This window comes from Heterocephalus glaber, unplaced genomic scaffold (genome assembly GCF_053883595.1).
Source record: "Heterocephalus glaber isolate CG9 unplaced genomic scaffold, H.glaber_assembly_v1.0 deba00001673, whole genome shotgun sequence".
Lineage (NCBI taxonomy): Eukaryota > Metazoa > Chordata > Mammalia > Rodentia > Bathyergidae > Heterocephalus > Heterocephalus glaber.
In genome coordinates, this window is record NW_028258410.1 from 123,388 (window position 1) to 143,383 (window position 19,996).

General features: G+C 43.2%; 1 protein-coding gene across 1 annotated transcript; it reads left to right on the forward strand.

Annotated features, from left to right (window-relative positions):
• The first annotated feature begins 9,212 nt into the window (after nt 1–9,212).
• On the forward strand, nt 9,213–10,226 carry LOC101711215 (olfactory receptor 11L1). The gene is given in 1 exon segment (XM_004875344.2): nt 9,213–10,226. A coding segment is annotated over 1 exon segment (1,014 nt).
• The last annotated feature ends 9,770 nt before the right edge of the window (nt 10,227–19,996 follow it).

Genomic DNA, 19,996 nt, shown 5'->3' on the forward strand with positions numbered 1-19,996 from the left:
GCACGTTTTCCTGTTTAAATTTGGATTTTTTTTATGGTTTCTCTTTTAGGCCAAGACAAGCCTTTCTCTGACATAACCTCTCCCTGAACTCAGTCCTCCAACCCAGTCATGGGTTGTGTACACCTAAACTTTCATCTACCCTTCCCTGCACTTGCGTCCTGACATCCTGGTAATTCCCTGAAATGTACACTGCAACTCATCTGAACACTTTTCTCAGCTCTTGTTCTTTTTTTCCTTCTCTCCAAAGAAAAAACCTTTTCTATTAGTACAGGGCTGGGTGTGACACACAGCAGTTGCACTCCTCCTGTGAAAGTGGCACACACAGGGCACAGGATCCTTCAGCCCCACCCAGTCAGGCTCTCGCTGCCAGCCTGTAGGCTTGTGGGCTTGGGCTCCTGACTCAGTGTCTCCAGCATATCAGTTCTTGCTCCCCTGCCTGGGGCCTTATTTGCACCACCTGGGCCCAGGGCTCCCACAGCCTCCCCACCTGCCCCACAGCCCAGCTCAGCCCAGCACAGGGAAAGGAAAGCTCAGCCCTGACTCAGCACTTCCTCATTTGCAGAGCTCCTCTGTTTTCACCACGTGATTCCACCCAGTCTCCCCCTGCTTTTCCACCCCCTGTGTTACTGTGGTAACAGACACCTCACAGAAGTTCCCAACCTTAACCACTCCAATTGTGCAGTTCAATACTGTTAAGCAAATTTATACTGTCGTGGAATCTGACAAAACTCTTTTCATCTTATAAAACTGAAGCTCTGTACCCAGAAAGTACTTTTTACATTTTTACTTTTATTAGTACGTTTGCAGCACATGATGATTAGCTTCATCAATAGCTGCTTCCTATGCATTACATAACAGCTTCCTGTGCCCCTTCACCCCACTCGGATGCTGGCAATCACCTTCTTACCGCTGTCTCTGAATTGGACTACTCTAGGGGATTTACCTAAGTTAATTTATATGTCTGTCATTTTGTGACTGACTTACTTCTCTTAGTGTAAGCTCCTCAGTGCTTAAACACATCACAACACATCTTACAAGTTCCTCCATTGCTAAGGCTGAATAAAATCTCATTACCCAAAAGTACATTCTAATTTTTAACACATCAATGGGCACTTGAGTTGCTTTTGCGTTGTAGAGATTTTGAATGACGTCGCTATGCACACTGATGTATAGACCTTTTCCAGACCCTTCTCCGGTTCTTTTGGGTGCACACTAGGAGTCAAAATGTGGGGTCACAAAGTAATTGTGCTTTCGGTTTCCTGAGGACTCTCTGTACTACTTCCACTGGGGTGCACTATTTTATACTTTCACCAACAGTGTACAAACCTGTGAGGGCTGCTGGTGACCCTGTACCTCTCACTCCCTGTGGAAGAGCTCTCAAGAAGTGAGCACAGAGACAGCTACTGGGATCAGCATAGGGCCTGAGCTCTGGCTGGCAGGCAGGGGAGCAGGTGCTGCTGAGCTGGTGCCACACCAGCACGTGCCCACAAAGGCACATACATGTGATAGTGCTGTGTATTTATTTATTCATTTCTAAGTTCATGGAAGTTTATTTCTGTAGTACAAAAGTTTAGAGGCCAAGAGTTCAAGACTAGAGGCTGAATCTGCATGGTCTCAGCATGCTGGCTCCTTCTCTGTGCCCTTGCTCTCTTGCATTTTTTAAGGAGTAATATGTTTCTTTATTATTTTATTTTTAATTTTTATTAGTTCATGTTTGCAGTATATAATCACTACATCCATTGTGGGGAGCTGGCTCGTGTACATAGCATATCTTACTTCATTTTAAAAATAATGTTATGCTAAAGAGTGATTCACATTGTTATTGTACTTATTTTGACCAATTCCAGGAGAAGAGTGTTTTTATTCCAAAGCCCCTTCATTCTGAGCCTGTCCAGATCAAGGGTTGCTCAGAATCACCACCCAGAAGGAACACATGGGGGATCCCCAGACTTGGGGTGCAGGGGTGCCCTGTGACCTGGCTGGGCACGGAGAGCCCCTCTGGATACAGCTCTGAGAGTCTGAGGTCTGCATTCATCCCTGTTCCCATCAGAGAGGGCAGCTCTGGCTCTGTCTGTCCAGGGGAGCCCAGCAGAGGACTAGGGCTCTCCAGTCTGCAGTTCTGGTGCAGGAGTATTTTGAAGCTGCTCCTTGTTAAGTGGCAACCTGGGGAGACCAGATAAGGGCTAATTTTGCATGCTGTACCCCACATTTACTTCTTATCAACAGGCAATGAATATCAATGTCAGGCTGTCACCATTACCACAGGATATGGACCTGGACACCACCCTGGGTTATCTTTCCCAGTAGTTTTCATCATGGATCGCTGTCACTTAGAGGCTTCTTCCCTCTGGAGAGTGGGTGGGAGGGATCCCAGAGTTGTAGGATTTTATTGCCAACTGCACAGGAACCTCAGGCCTAGCTGCATTGCATAGATCACACTGTCACACTGTCTTTTTGCAGACCGATGCCGCTTGTGTGCCCACCAGGCTCTCCTTGAGCTGGGAGTGGGTCCCCGCCCCTGTGCACCTCCCCTGCTCTGTGCAGTGTGCTGTAAAGGGGCACAGAGCATTTTGTATGCATCTGGACTTGCATCCTCTAGATGGGTGGGGCTCCTGCTATCACCAGCGCCTGAATACCCAGCTGGACAAGAGACCTTAATGTTCACATAACTGACATGGATCCCTTTCCTCCAGCAACTGCAGCCGCCATGATGGTACTGGGGGCAGCAACTGTGGCAGAAGAACTCTGCTGTGCCACAGAGCAGATGCACCTCAGCCTCCTGTGCACCCTGAGCCCTGCACTGCACTCTGCACGCCTACCTGCCCTGGGTCTTCTGGGGGAAGCGAGTCCTTCTGTAAGGACTGTGGGGCACTGTGCCTGGAAGGTGCGGACTTTGATATCTGCCCAGCAACTGCTCATTCTGGGCTCCCATCCCATGATGCACCTGAGAGAAAGACAAGGAAGAGAGAACCCCCAGGGAGGGGACTTGATCTGCTCCGTTATCTGCAGAGCTGATTGTGCTGCTGCAGTGTTGTCATCTCCACTGTGCGTCCAACATGGGAGTATTCAGACATGAGGCTTCTGCTCTGATTAGGTGCCAGGTGATAAAAGATCATAACAGCATCTGCTAATTTCAAGTGTGGCTCCATGAAAGCAACAGTCACTGGTCCCTAGATGGGACATTTATCTTCTGAGGCTGGTTGCTTTGATTAATTCATTGCCTTTATTCAGTTGGCTGATTCCAGAGAATGGTTCTAAAACACAGCCAGCCACGGAGCCCATGTCTGTCCCAGGACATTAATGCATTCCACAAAGTATGCAGCTAAAGACAGGCTCAGGAAGTGTTGGCTGCAATATTACAGTGATGTCATAATTTCATATGGTAGCATAGCTTGTTTTTATTAAACTACTATGCTATTATTATTGTAATATTTGTGCTACTCTTAAGTGTCAATTTCTTCTAGCGACATTAATCACCTTTACAGCTGCCACTAAATGAGGCTATGCATAATAATCACAACATGTTAATATATATAATTACTCAATCCAAAGTTTCTCCGTATGCTGATTAATTAATCATAACATTTCAAAGGAAAATTTTAAAAAATTATTAGGACATATAAAAGAACAAATTTGAAATACTATTTCAAGATAAAATTGGAATATTTATATAAATGTGTTGATTTAGTATATGTAATGGATATTTATTTTTAGCCTAACTGCAGACTTCTTAATCAATATTTAAAAAATTATGGTCAAACATAACTTTGTAATCTTTCCAATGAGGAGTCCATACTAGGGTTCTCGATCTATAAAATTGAATGTACAGCAAATGGGAATAATTGAGGGCTTCTTAGGGTGAATTGCTGTCTTGACAGAGCATCAGAAGCCCTGCTGCCTCTGGGGAATTAAGGCTTTGGGGAAGAGAGCCCAGGCACGTGGGGTGGGAGGTGAGGAGAGGGCGACAGTTTTAGTCCAGGTGCACCATTATCACAAGACACCAAGACGGGCTGGCTTCCTGAAGATCTAGTCAGAGCTCAGTGTTGGAGGCGGAAGGTCAGCTCTGCTGGGCTCTGGTGAGCATCCCAGGCTCTGTGCCCTGGTGGGGATGGTGGTAACAGGACACCTAGGGAGGGAGGAAGTGGTCAGGCCAGGCTCAGGCTTTGTAAGGACTGATCCAGGAGTTGCCAGAGAACCTCGAATGCCTCCTGTGGTCCTCCAGTGACCTCGGGACCCTCTACAGGGCCTTCTGTCTATCAGTGCCACAGCTCGGGGATAAAGCCTCCTATACAGGAACCTTGGAGGGACAAAAAGTGCTCAAGCCATAGCAGGGCCAAGGGGAGAGGGCCACAGAGCAGCAGCACCTTCAGAACTGTTCTTCTGGTGGCTCCTGGGTGGAACACACTTGTGTCCTGGAGATGCTGGAAATGTAAACATGTACACTGTGCCCTGTAATTGCATACTCCGTGCTGCGTGCTTTTAATCCCTTGTATCCACTGCACTCTTGAAAGTCACCTGTATCCAATATCTCCATTGCTGCAGAATAAGAGACATCAGGTTGCTGTGGCCTGGCTAGGTACTGGACATGGATGGCAGCTTCTGGACATGCTCTGCCTGCCTTGAGCTCTCTCCCTGGAGGCCACAGTGATGCCTGACACTAGTGGCTGTGCACATGCAGATGTCACAGGCCCCTATGGCTGGCTCCATGGGTGGGTGTGAGGGTCTTTGGGAGCCTGAGGACCCACCCAGCTCCAGGGCCAGCTGGGCCTGACATGCATGGGAGTTTCCTCATTAGTATCTGCAACGGACAGGAAAAGTGTACACGCTCAATTGTGCAGGCCGCGCTCTGCTGTCCCTGCGAGCCGGCAGCTAGATCTGCACTGGATCAGACAGCAAAAGCCCTTCATGTGACAGGGGACAACTGTGCGTCCATGAAGGGCATTTTAATTTTTATTCCAAAATTGGACAGGAGGAAAGGCCTATGATGAGTGCTTACCATGGAAGTATTACAGAGAGACCCAAGGTGTGAGCCACATGCAGGAACCCAATTGTGCCACGGTGTGTGTGGGGCACTCAACTGTGTGTGGAAAGTGAGTTGCTGGATGCCTACTTCTGGGAGACAGGGCTGTAGGTATTCTAGAAGACATATTTCGGCCTATATTTCCTTCCTTTGCTGAATTCTCTAAAAGCTATGAATCATGTTTCTGAAATCATAAATCATATTCTTTTGAGACAACACATATTAGAATTAATCATCAGTAAATAATAAATGATGCAGACTTCCCTTCAACTACATGTGAATTCACTGATATAATGTCTATGCCAGTCTCAAACATACAGTGCATGCTAAATGGATAAAATGATGATTAAAAACCAAAAAAGTACATATTTTTGTTTTTGGTCATTATTTATTCAAACCTTCAATATTTTCTTTCAGTAGATGAGGGACTATTTGGTAAGAGGAAGGGAATGAGGGAGGGGAAATATTCAAACTTTCAATATTTTCTTCCAGTAGAAGAGGTAAGAGGAAGGGGCAGGCAGAGAAGAGGGAGAAGGGGCTGCAGGAAAGCACAGAAAGAACACAGTTGCTGGGATGTAAACCAGCACAACTAGCAGGGAAGTCAGGGTGCAGACTTCTCAGAGAACCAAAGCTAGAAATTTCATTCAACCCAGTAATCCCCTTCTAGGTATCTTCCCCAGAAAGCTGAAATCCTCAGACTGCAGTCCACCATGCATAGTCATGTTTACAGCAGCACAGTCCATAATAGCTAAATCATGGAAGTTTCCCATGTGTCCATCAACAGATGACAAGGAAAATGAATTTATAAATGGAATATTACTCTGCCATAAAGAAAGATAAATTTGAGTCATTTGTATGAAAATGGATGAATCTTGAGACCATAATACTAAGTAATATAAATCAGATATAAAAGGCTAAATATGGCATGATTTCTCTAATATGAGAGATTCAAAATATAAATAAGCTCCAAAGCAAAATGAAAGAAGAGAGATTAAGAAATAGCTAGCTACACTCTGTGGAGATTGGACAGGAACCTGAGAAGGTAGTGGGAGGAAAAGGGAGAGCAGACAGGGAATAAAACTAATGAAAATGTGATGTGTGTGTATCAGTCCCCAAGATGGATGTAGTTACTACGTCTCACAGACACATACGCATAGAAATTTTAAAAGATAAGGTAGAAGGGAGAGCAGATGTTATCAAAGCATGATACATGTATGCATGTAAATGTCATAGCTAAACCCATTAATTTGTGTAACTAATGTATGCTAATAATTATAGTAAAAAGATTTCTCAAAATATTTTATTTCAAACTAAAAGTGTAAGTTTATTTTAACTAGAAGTATTAATACATTAGCTGCTACTAATTATTTTCATAAATTAAGAATTTTTTAAATTCTGCTATATTGAAAATGTTTTGCAAATAATTTCTTCAACTTACCTTCTAAAACTCTAACATGGTTTCTCAGGCCAATTCATATATTGCTTATTTGTAATTAAATTGAGAAATTTGCATTAGAAGAACCTTTAATGTAGATTTCTCTAGCTGAATTAGTGAATTGTTTTCCATATATATGTCTATATTTAACCACCTCTGTAACAAAGTCCTGATGGTGAAATGCCATTCTGCAAAACACAGCTGTCACATGAGTGAGAACAGTTCCTCCACAAGTGGACTGCTTGCTGGGTTTAAAGAAATCCTTTAGTTTGATTTGGTTTTTAATTCACCATTATTATGACCTGTCCTAGGTTAAACTTTAAAAGATCTATTTCTAAAGGAATGAAAAAATTGCATCCACCACAAGTGTTTTTTTGACAATGGAGCCTCAATGGGCAGAGTCTAGTATCAGAAGGCTGATTTCATTGTTTACTAGCTCCATTGGCAAATTACAGAATATCTGGGGACAGCATTCTCAGAAGGGCCAGGCCCACAGGAAACCTGGGGTTATTAAAAGGAGAATCTGCTTCACCCAGCATCAGACAGTGGCATAAGATAGCATGGTCCAGCTGGCACCATGACAGCACAGTGGGGACTCAGGTTCGAGGGGCTAGACACTGACATGGGAGCAGGGACTGCTGGAGCCTGGGGATGCTGGCAGGAAGGGCAGGATAGGGGCTCTCCTACAGATGAGTATGCGATTCTTCAGGAGGAGGCCAGGGCGGTACATGTTTAAGTGTCAGAGGGACACACAGGTTTTTGTAGATTTGTTCTGGTTCTGGTTGTTGGAATCTAAAATTACACTGAGCCCCATAAATTATTCCTCATTGTCAAGGAAAACTTAGCCTTTGAGGTATGCTATCTATTTGGAAATAGTAAATGACTTTGCCAAAATGGTCCAGGATATAAAACCATAACAATAGAAAAGTAGCTAAAACTGAGTTCTTGAGAAGTCACCCAGGCATCCTGGAGAAAGTGCCGTCAGGCAGAGCAGATGCACGCATGACGAATCAGCCTCTGCAGTGTCCCAAGGAGAGGACCCTGCTGAGTGAAAAAACATGGGTCCTGCTAATTTGAAGACCAAGGGCAGTAGTATGGGATGCAGAAGAGCAGAGGAAGAGCTTGGAGGGAGAGGGAGGAGAAGGCAGCAGGGCCCAGGAGACTATCGAGGTCTCCAAGCTTCCTTTGCCCTTGCTTGAGCATCCTCTGAGAAGCCAAGCACAGTCTGGCCCCATCTTTGTGAAGCACCCACTATTGCGCTTCTGATAGGAAAGGTGTAGGTGCTAAGATAGCTTCCCTTGGCATTAGTATCCCATGGTCATATGAGGATGATATTCACAGTGGTTTACCCACAATGGAGATAAACAGAACAAGACAGAAAAAGCCCCAGGGATTGGAAAGGAAGATGGATAGCAGAGCAGTGGGTCACTGACAGGTGGGCAATCTGACTGGCCCTGGCTGTTTGACCAGAAGTGATGCTCAGTGAGTTCATCTTCCCTCAGGAAGCTCCCTGTGTTTTAAATGTGTCATGGGAGCTGCTTCCTGGGGAAGGCTGAAGTTCCTGGGCAGCTGTGTGAGGGAGCTATGAGGATGTAGGTGGAGATGCGGCATTTTCCAGAGAGGAAGTGGTGCCAGTGGTGAGCGGTGATCAGATCGGATCTGGGAAAATACAGTACTGGGTCTGAGAGAAACAAGGGCTGACTTCCAGGTCTCCTCCCTGAGGAAGAGGGAGAGTGCTGAGCCCATGAGAGAGTTGGGAACTACAAGGAGTCAGGAGCACTGTGGGGAGAGTTCCCCAGGCTGAGCAGGCCCCAGTGTGCATGTCACACAGGGGAGCTGCTTCCACAAGCTCATTCCAAGCTTGTGGGTTAGGAGCAGGGAGAGAATTCAAGCCCAAGTGTGTGGGCCCTGCCTCCCACCCCTCAGGACAGTAAGTGAGCACATATATGAATAAAGCAAGAGGCTTCTGGAAGCCACGAAGGACAGAGACTGAGAGGGGTGCTCAGCACCAAGCTTCTGTGGAAAGCAGGGCAACCTAAGCTCTGGGGTGCAACCTGCAGAGGCCACCAGGGTGAGCAGGAAGCTGATAAACAGTGTCTGAGGAAAGTGAACAAACTTCCCCAACGGTGTCACAGGAAATATGCTGTGTCTGTCTTCTCCACCAGACAAGAGACACAAAAGAACAGAGGCTGTTTCTTCCATAAGTGCGTAATTTTGATCCAGTGCTGTTGTTCTTGTTAGTTTCTTATACAGTGACAAGTAAAAGTTGTTTGTATTTAAGACATACAATTTATTTTGATATGTGTGTCTATTGTGATAATTGCTATTCTCAATTTTATTAACATATCTATCACCATAGATAGTTGCAATTTTTTCTTTTTTTGCATGTGTGTGAATGACTAATTGGAGTTCTTTTTTGTATCTTTTTTGTTTCAGTCCTGGGGATAAAACATGCTAGGCAAGCGCTCTACCACTGAGCCACATCCCCAGCCCTTGCTGGAGACTTCAATATTTAAAAGAAGCCCAAGAAATGAAACTTATTGTCCCTTCCTAAGATCTAATATTCAGTTTCAGCTTGTCATTTCAAAATGTGGTCATGTTAAAGAAAGATGGAGTTATGCATTTATTCATCTAACAACCTGTACATACAAGGGTACACAATTTTTAAAATCTCTGAAGTTGCAAACATTAATAATTATAAATGTTTTGTGCCTTGCATGTGTGCTTTTCAAAAGTGTTTTCTGCCCTTCACAGGCAATGGGACCCCAGAATATGTCCTGCATTGCTGAGTTCCAGCTCCTGGGGTTCTGGAGCCTCCTGGAATGGCAAACCCTCCTCTTTGTCATCTTCCTGTGCATCTATCTCCTCAATGTCACAGGGACCTTGCTCGTCATCATCATGGTGAGCCAGGACCCACACCTGCACACACTTATGTTCATGTTCCTCAAGTACCTGTCCCTCCTGGAGATCCTGTACACCTCCACCATCATGCCCTGGCTCCTGGCCAACCTCTCCTCCAGGGGCCACACCATCTCCTTCTCTGCCTGCATGGTGCAGCTCTACTTCTTCATGTTCTTTGGGGCCACCAAGTGCTTCCTTCTGGCCACAATGGCTTATGACTGCTACCTGGCCATTTGCAGCCCGCTACACTACTCCTCCCTCATGAGTGCAGACACCTGCACCCGGCTGGTGGTTCTCTGCTGGCTCGCAGGTGTGGGTACTGGCTTCCTGCCTTCCCTGACAATCTGTAGGCTGGACTTCTGTGGGCCCAACCAGATCAACCACTTCTTCTGCGACCTTCCCCTGCTGATGCAGTTCACCTGCTCCAGTGTCCACTCCACAGAGCTGCTCATCTTCATCCTCTCCATTGCAGTGCTGTGTGTTTGCTTCTTCCTGATGCTTGTATCCTACATCTCCATTGTGTCTTCTATCCTGAGAATCCTATCAGCAGCTGGCCACACCTAGGCCTTCTCTATGTGCGGCTCCCACCTGGCAGTTGTCACCATCTACTACATGACCATGATCTCCATGTACGTGCGTCCCAATGTGCACTTGTCTCCTGAAGCCTACAAGGTCATCTCTCTCTTCTACACTGTGGTCACACCACTGCTGAACCCAGTTATCTACAGCTTGAGGAACAGAGACTTCAAACAGGCTGTGAGAGCAGCCATGGAAAGGAAGTGCAGCAGCTACAGGGTGAGGGTGAGGGGAGGGATCTTCATCAGATGTCAGAGTCTTGGGAGGCACATGGAGGAGCACAGCTGTGAATGAGGCCCTCACTGACTATCCCCTTTGGTGCTGTGTAGAACTCTCCAAGCCACAGGGAAACTGTCTCCTGGGGGCCCCTTGCCAGCAAACAAGCAGGGGACAAATTGTGCTCTTTGGGGAAATTCTGTCCCTAGATACTTTCACTTTTCTTTTGAAGTGAATCTCATTATACAGCTATAGTGCACGGTGACCGGGCACACATAACCCTCAGTTTCTGCAACAAAAATCATATTATTCCTCTATGTATAGAAATTCTGCATTTTTATGTACTGTGAGGAGACTGGCCTTGTCAACTTAAAGCCTGGTGTATGACGTTGGTGCTTATTAAATAGTTCTATGAAACAATGAATGAAAAAAGAAAAAATGGGATATTTGAAATGGATGTTGACCTGGATTATCTCCTAGTAATAATAGAAAAACAGGTTTATTGAAGCACAAAGATCTCTGTGTGATATGTTAGACTATTGTTGCTTTTCAAAGTGAAATTCTAAGAAACAGTGAGAGAAAAAGTGAAAAGGAAGAAACAAAGAAAGCAAAGAAGGGAGATCTTAGGGAGGAAGCAAGGAAGGAAGAATGGAAAGGGAAAGAAAAGAAAAAGAAAATCTGAAGTACTTTGTGTAACAGTAACCCTGGGAGCCAGAGGATGCACAGAACAGTGCTTACATCCCTTTCCTATTTTCTTTAATTCAATGACAGTGTAGGAGAACTCTGCTACTCCTGCCCAGTATCCCAGCCATTAACTCCACACAAACTCTGTTTTGAGCTATTGTCTGAACTGTCCAGAGATAAATGATATAGAAAGGGTCAAGGAAGACGTGGCCTTAAGGAAGCGCCAGGTCTAGAATGGAGGAGAAATGCAGAATGAATGACAATGGAATGATGGATGTACTTCTTCACTGATGCAGTGAGGTCTGAGCAGACTTGTGACCTTGGAGCAGCAAGGTCTAAATCAGCACAGAGTTAGCAAAGCTCTGTTCATGTTGTGCTCTTCTGCACACTGCAAGGATGAGGAGAGCACCCGTGGGAGGTGTGGGCCTGGTAGGCACAGGTGCGAGTGACAGGAGGATGAGACTGAGGCAGTGAGAGATGGATTTTGGTGCAGAGTCTGGAGAGAGTGAGGAGACAGAGGTCATTTAAAGCCCTGTAGAGGTTCTGATGTTGGGGCTAGGAAAAATGACTGATTCTCAAAGGGTACTCAAACACGATAAATTCTGCATTTACAACCTCATGGTCATTTGGAGAAAAGAGCCAGGAGAGTTGGGGTCACGGCAGTAGCTCATGTGGGAGTGGGAATCCAGGGGGTTGGGTTTGGTAATGGAACCCACCAGAGGAAGAGCTTCACGGAGACTGCAAACCCAGAGTCAAGAGAAGAAGAAGCAGAACATGAAGGAATTGAAACTATAACCTCAACTAAAGGAAGAGCAAGGCCCAAATGGGCGAGGGGGGAATGACCGTGGCAAGAGGACATTCCTGTGTGTCACCAGCCTTCGTAGAATATCCTCACACCACACTGATGGAGGAGGACACAATGTGGCTGATACAGTGTGACAATTTGATCCTCAGTTCCTTTTCAAATGATCACCATACCATTGTGTTCAGTGTTATGTGAGCCAATACTCTATGACTTTATTTATTTATTTTGATTCCAGCCATTGAGAAACTGTCTCATACTTAAAAGAAATCATTTCAGAAATCTGAGTTCTTCTACACACACTTACCAAATGCAGAACGAGCAGATGTGCCCTGTTCTGGGCCATCAGCACTTGGTGTGTTCTGTAAGTTATGTTTGTGTCTGCCTTTGGTAAGCACAGGAATAAATGCTCACCCCCAGTGACTCCAGCTGATCCTGGCATTCTCTGTGTAGTTCTGGAAGTATAAATGTCCCCTTCAAGATGAATTTCCACTGTATCTGTGCTTTGAGCAAAACATGATGACCCGGCCCCTGCTCTCACCTGACGCCTGTGTTCCCAAAGGTGGAAAATGAAGCACCGCACTGGAAATGAGTGATGGGCAGGTGTGTGCAGGAGGGAGGAGGTGCAGCCTGGGCCAGGGCATCCATTCACCTGACCAGCACCCTCAGTGGGCTCAGGCTCACACAGTCTATGGATGCTTAAAAGGAGGCACCTTTGTGACAGCATGCAGGACAGACGGCCCCTGCCCCATCCCCTGGCTGTGGGCTGGGCCCAATCCTCCCCCAGCCCCTGTGATTAGAAGGAGATGGACCTTAGCAGCAGCTATTGGCCAGGGGCCTGGTCAGAAGAGGGGGCCTTGCAGCTGGAAGCAGTTATCTCTAGAGGTGAGCCCCTCTCCTCTGCCAGCCCCTTTCCACTGAGCCACTGACCTTCAAGGATGGAATCTTCTAGAAATTGCCATTGGGTGTGAGACACCCCCTCTTCTAAATGGAGAGAGCATGGGCTACACTGCATTTCATCAGTGAACGCTTAAGAAACTCCAGTTTAAAAGATGTAAAAATGCTGCACTCCCTAGGATAGTTTTCCTCCTCAGTTACCTAGTTAATCATGAATAATGTGTTTTTCCCTGAGCTTTTATTGTGTGGAACACACACAGCCTAAAGCTTATCATCTTGGCGGTCTGTACTACCCATTTCCATAGCGTTAGACACACAAGTAGTGTACTCATCACCACTGTCCACGTTCCAGCCCTGTTACCTTGAAACTGAAATGCCTTAGCCTGGAAGCAGTGAACTCTACATTTCCCCTTCCCCTGTTGCTTAGGAACCACCATTCTGTTTTCTGTCTCTGTGAATTTGACTAATGTCAGTACCTCTTATGAGTGGAATCATACAGTTATTTGTCCTTTTGGGGTGGCTTATTTCTGAAAGTATTATAAATCTGAGTCCATGCATGATGTAACACGTCAGAATTTCATTTGTTTTTAAACTGGGTAAACTTTTTGTAACACACAGAATTTATCTATCTATCTATCTATCTATTTATATATTTACTTTTCTTGGGACATATGTGTAGTACCTAATGATAACACTCCTTGTGAGGAGTTGCTACATGGACATACACTTCCTGATTCTTTTTCATCTTCAGGGCATCAGCATACAGCACTTTGCATACTCACACATGTCGTGAGTGCTAGAGCTGCTTCCATGTTGGCTCTCAGTAGTGTCTCCAGGGTTTGCTGGTGCTGTATTCTCTTGGTTTGAAAGAGAACTGGTAATGTTGCAGGCAGCATTCATGTCATTGTCGGTATTTTAAGATTCAGTGTGGTAGGAAGCTTTATACTGCATAAATCCACAGCTTTCATGTGTGTTCATTGTTAGAAGGGTTTGTAAGCATTCCCAGCAAACCATTACCTCTTTCTTCACCAACAGAAACTGGATACTCATGTAATTCTGGAGTATTCTACAGAATTCTCCAGTGCATATCCTACTTTTGTTCACTGAGCACCTGCTAGGCAGCTGATTGTTGGCAGTTTCTACAGAAGTTATTAGTGGACAGAGGAAGAATACCTAGAATTTACAAAGAACTCAAACAAACCCGACCCCCCAAAATAAAAGACCCAATAAAAAACTGACATGAATAGACACTTCTCAGAAGAAGAAATACAAATATATAAAAAATATTAAAAAGTAGTCAACATCTTTGGAATTAGAGGAAAAATTTTTTAAAAGCAGTAAGATTCCATTCTACTCCAAAAATGGCTAAAATTAAAAAACAATAACAAATGCTGGAAAACTGCAAGATAAAAAGGCATCCTTGTACATTGTTGGTGGGACTCTAAACTGTTCCATCCACTTTGGAAATCAGTATAGTGATCCTTCAAAAAATAAAATGAGAAATTCTATTCAAACTAGCTGTTCCCCTTCTAGGTGTCTTCTCAAGAGAGCTAAAGACATCATATTACAGAAATACATGTGTACTTGTGTTTATAGCAGAATGGCTAAACCTTAGAAGGGCCTTATGTGTCATTAGCAGATGAATGGATAGAGACAACATGGTGGGAGCACAATTGTGCCATGAAGAGAGATAAGTTCCAATCATTTGTAGAAAATGGATGCAGCTAGAGACCATAATGTTCAGTGAAATAAATCAGACATGGAAGGTTAAATGTTGCACAGTTTCTTCTCATAACCAAAGTATATATAATTTTTTTTAAAAAATAGAAGACACAATAGAAAACAGGGAAATAAATGTTTTGCAAATGGGAAGGGGATCTAGAGATGGAGGATGGGGGGATGAGGAATGAAGAGGATGGAGACATGCTGTGTCAGTGGGCCGAGATGAAGGAGCACCGTGACTGCAAATCCTCTCATCATCTGCCTTTGGACATGCTAATCGGAGCTTCCCTAGATGCACAGTGCTCACTGTACTTTCTGTATTTCACCATCATCTGCTGAGACGCTACAGGAGTACCCCATGTATTAACTCCTCTGTGAATGTGATAAAGATATTTAACCTACTTTCTCGTTTGTTTGTAATGGTTTCATTATATGAAGGGTTTTAATTTTTATATACTCAAGTTTTCAGATTTTATCCCTTATAATTTTGGGGATTCCATCTTCTTGTTTAAGAAAAGGTTCTAATGAAGATTATGCATGTGGGGAATGTGGTTCATTTTCTCTGGATATCGTATATAAGAAAAAAACCTGGATGCCTATCTCACAACAGTTTTTGCTACTTAATTCAAAAGAGACCATTGATTGCCCAAATCTAAACTTTGTTATAAAATTTTATATTTTTATATCTCATGTTTAATATGTGTAATTATTTTTGTCATAGTTTTAAGGCATAAAGTTTTACATTTTATAAAGTTTATATTTTACTGTTTTCTAGTGGAAACCACAGGAAAATTCTTTGAGTTTTTTAATGTAACCACTTCCCAGGCATGTAAAACATGACCTACAAAAGAAAAACAAATGATATATTGATGAAAAGTAAAATCTTAGCCCATAAATGATTGTACTAAAAACATGAAGACAGGTTAAAATCTAGGAGAAAATATGTATTTATTTATTTTTCCATTAAGTTTATTCATACATTTTAGCTATACAATACAGTTACATTCATCATTGGGATCTTTTAACTTTACATGAGTATCTTGGTTCTTATTTTTTTCCCATTCCCTTGCCCTCCCTTAACCTCCTCCACCCTTCCCTATTTACAAAGACTTTGTTTCCATTTTTTCCTTTTCTCATAATTTTTCCTTTCCCTTTTTTCCTTTCCCCTTCTCCTCCCACTTCTCCTACCCCTTTGGAACTTTTCTTAAGAGAAAATCTTTATGAGACACATCAGATAAGGGGATTATGTCAAGAACATATGAAAATTGATTAAATTTAATAATAATACATATGACTCAATTTTTAAAATAATAGTCAAAAGATTTTCACAAATACATTATAAAAGAAAAAAGGAAATTACAAATATGTCCACAAACATTGGTCAGCATCATTAATTGCTAGGGAAATGCCAACTCAATACACAAGGAAATACAAAATACTCAAGGAGAATAAGTGACACTGAAATCATGTCATAATCTTAAGTGTCACTTGCAAATCCAACAGTCTCCTGGTGATAGAGGGTCAAAACAGCAGACACAGCCACATGGAGCTGGGTTCCAGAGTCCTGCAGTGCCCATGCCCCGGCCAATTCCAGAATGATCTGTGGAGCCTGTGTTGGGCCTGAGATCCTCAGGGCTGCCCAGGTCTACCTGGGGTTCTGAACCAGCATGCAACCCAAACGGAACCGATCAGTGACCTCAGCTCACACAAACTGCACCTCAGTAAACTTGGGTGGAAAATCTCTCTGTTCTTTTCGACTACTCATTGAAGATTTTAGTTTAAAGAACAACAGATTTTGTTTCTCTTTGAGATAACTGCTACTCTGAAGTTTGCCATAAGCATTCTTTCACTTAACTTTGTGGGTTTCACTTCCTGTATATCCCTAAGGAGTGTAGTGTGTAGCATTGTCTCCTTTTGAAAATTTTATGAATGAATTTGTATTTCTCTAGTTTTCATTCAGTTCCTTTTAATTACAGTTGTATTTTTGATAGCAATTCAGGTGTAGAAGGGAAATTTTCATTTTTAATGCTCCATGAAATTCCATTTTGAAAATATAAAATTATCCATTCCAACTCATTTCCTCGTTTTCTTAAAATTAAATTTCACTGTATATGCTGAGGTTACAGCACAATGTTTTGATGAACAGGTGCATGGGACTATGACCATAGCCAACCCAGCTAACATATACACCATTGTACCTGTCTACATTTTGTTTTCATTTTTAGTAAGATCACCTAAATTCTACTCTCTTGGAACACTTAACATGCATACGTATGCATATACACATATACCTTAAGCAACAAATTAAGCTAATTATCATGGTCTTGACCTCATGTACAAAAATTAATTTTCTGTAGTGAGACTATTTAATGCCCCTCTTAGCAATTTTCAACTATGCAGTACATTATTTTTAACTGTGGTCACCATGTTGTGCTATAATAGACTCTCTGAGATCACTCCACTTGTCTCATCGAAACTCTGTGCCCTTCGATGCCCTCCCTGTCCATTCATGATAGTTAAGTCTCCACAGTTACTCACTGTTCATAGTTGGATCTCCCTGCACACTCCAACACCACCCCATCCCACCCTCCTCTGGCCATCACCACCCTGCCCTGCTTCTGTGCATTTGTCTTGGTTCTGACACCACACATCACAGAGACCATGAGCATCACAAGCATTTTCCATTTTGTGTCTGGCTGAGCTCCATCTGCAAAATTCCTTCAACCTTCACCTATGCTGTTACAAAGGCAGCATCTCCTACTTTTATGAAGCTGAATACTACTTCTGTGCACATATAGACCACAAAGTATTTAATAGTCAACCAACCACTATGAACATGTGAGTAGCTTTCATATTTTGCAAATAGCTACATAGAGCATGAGATTGCAGATATGATTTCATGGTGCTGATATAATTTCCTTCAGAAAAATAGATGATGGATAGATGATAGAGATATCTTTAATTTGGTTTTTGTAAATTATGATTCAATCAATATGGGAGTACAAATACTGCTTTGAGATCCCGATTTAAACTCTTTTGGATAAATAACTGGATGTAGGAATAATGATGGTCTTTCTGTAGCCCGTGAGAGTGCTCTGTGCTGCTTTCTGTTGTGACTACACAAGCTCACAATGCCACCAGTACTTTACAAGGGGCTCTTTCTCCATCCTCCCAACACAGACTGTTTTTAGTTTCAGTTTGCTCATTGCTCTACTAGATGTGTGAAGAGACATCTCATGGTGGATTGGATCTGCATTTCCCTGGTGATTAGTGACACTGCATGGTTTCATACATTTATCGGCCATTCTTTTGATAAATGTCTATTCATGTCCATTGCCCATTTTTAAATTGACTTATTTATTTTCTTCCCATTGAAGTGTGTTTATTTTTAATGCTTTAGGTAGTAACTCTTTATCAAATGAATGGTTTATCAATATTTCCTCCTAGGCTGTCTCTTCACTCTGCTAATTGCTTTCTTTACTGACCCTATACTTTTCGGTTTAGTACAATTCTTGACTAGTTTTGTTTGTTTGCCTATGTTTGGGGGATTATATCCAAAGAAAATCTGGCCACTTCTCCAGTTTTAAAGGTATTAGTACTTTTGTAATTTATTGGTAGTGATTTCTTATCTGTTTGGGATGTAAATATTTTCTCCCATTCTGTAGTTTGTGTATTTATTTTCTCATTTCCTTTGCTGTGAAGACACTTTCTATTCACTTTTTTTTACCCATTAAGTTTATTGGTACATTTTAGGTATAAAATATATTTACACACATCATTGGGATCTTGTAACTACATGAGTATCTTGGTTCTTATTTTTCTATTCACTTTTTAGAACTTGTGTTTACATGGCTTAAGCTTATTGGAATGCTGCTGTTTAGAGTAGGGTACTAGGGACACTGAAACAAATGCAGTGTTGTAGCAAGCACCTTGGAGACTTACACGAAATGATGATTTATTGACACAGAAATCTGTGTGAGTCAAAAGAATAGAACTGAGGAGAGAGCCCTACCTGTTCAGTAGTTCCCTGGTGCACCCTGTACACTGTCCCCTATGGAACAAGTTGTCACTTGCTGAGAGTAACAAAGAGGTGGTAGCAGAGGAATTTTGTGCAAATAGCTAGAATTTCTGTTAGGGGCTACTTCAGAGATCACAGAAACATTCAGTTGTGGGTTATCCCAAGAGCCCAGCTAGAGTAAGAGACCATCAATGAGAGTGGCCATAGTGTTTCTTAAGAAAGAGTTAAGAATGTCATGGTTCAAGAGTAGTCTAGAGGAAAATGACCTGACTTCAGTTTAAGTAAATGCACTACATGGATAAATGAAAGAATATGTGCACCAGGTCCACATACTCTAAAGAGAAACCATTGAAGAGACAATGTGGCCATCCACAGGGTTACTTCATGTATTAAAGTGAATTCATCTGCTCATGACACCAACTCATTTCCAAGGCACTTCCAGGTAATTAGATCAACATTGAGAGCTAGGAATGTAGCTCACTTGTAGAGAGCTTGGCCAGCACGCAGGAGGCCCTGTTTGATCCACAACATTGAGAATATATTATTTATGGATTAAAATCCTTCGGTAACTTCATTAATTAATATTTTCTCAGCCCTGTTTCACTTTAGTGAGAAAACTCTTGTAAATTTTTATGTTATTCTAGGCACTCCTCCTTGGTCATTTATGATAGTGAGCTTGAGGGTTGATTAGATGAAAGAGCATAACCAGCTGGCAGCAGTGCGACAGAATGGCTTTATTTTGGCAGAGGTTGGAGCCGGGCTGCTGTGCAGAGGGAGGAGGTGATGAGGTCCTGATGGGAGGTCTGACAAGGTGCCTGTATCCCACAAAGCCCCAGGACACCGAGGCCCCAGGCTCACAGTGATAGGAAGCACAGGGTGACTTGTGACTTCTACGGTTGCACATTTGGTCTTATCTATATCTACCAGATGTTGTTGACGGTTTTCTGGAGTATAAAAAATAGGCTCTAAATAGGTCAAAATCTGCTCAGTAGGAGTAAATGCAAAATAATTGGAGTGTAAAACTTTGACTTTGGCCTTAAGCAGCTTTAGAGCTACAGGTCCTAGATTGAAGCAGTGAGGAAAGCCTGGTGCTTCTCTGGAAAGGCCTCTGCTCCAGACACCCCTTGCCTGTCCTCTCCTCCAGCACCACTGCAGGCTACTCCTTGTACTCACTGTCATTTCTGGATGAGCTTCCTTCCTCTCTCAGATCAGGAACTGACCAGGAGCCACACTGGCTTCAGTCTCAGCTCCTCCCTCTCCCACCCCAGTGAGCTGAAGGCCAAGTACCTTGGGTGGTTCACAGCACTTCTGGGTATATCTTTCACTAAGCACAAACCACTTCTGTATCCATCTCTTCAGATCTGATTTTCTTGATGTTGACGTTCAATATAACCTTTCCTGGGAAGAATAAGGGATTTGAAGTGCATTAATATTCTGTATTTTCCCATTAGGAAAAAATTGCCTTCTTTACAACTGTAAGAAAGCTTTTTTAAAAGGTCCCCTTTCTTCATAGTAAAGATGACAAGGTTGAAAGTACGAAGCACAATAAGGAGGGAGTGAGCAGAGAGACTTCACCAACAGCTGTGATCAGTATGGAGAGGATCAGTGTTTCACAGCGGGAGAGGGAACAGAAGAAGTGGGATCCACAAGAGAAGACAGCGTTGTCCCCTCCTGCAGCCCCACACCCCAAGGTCCCCACCTCCTCAGTGTCTGGGAATGACAGCC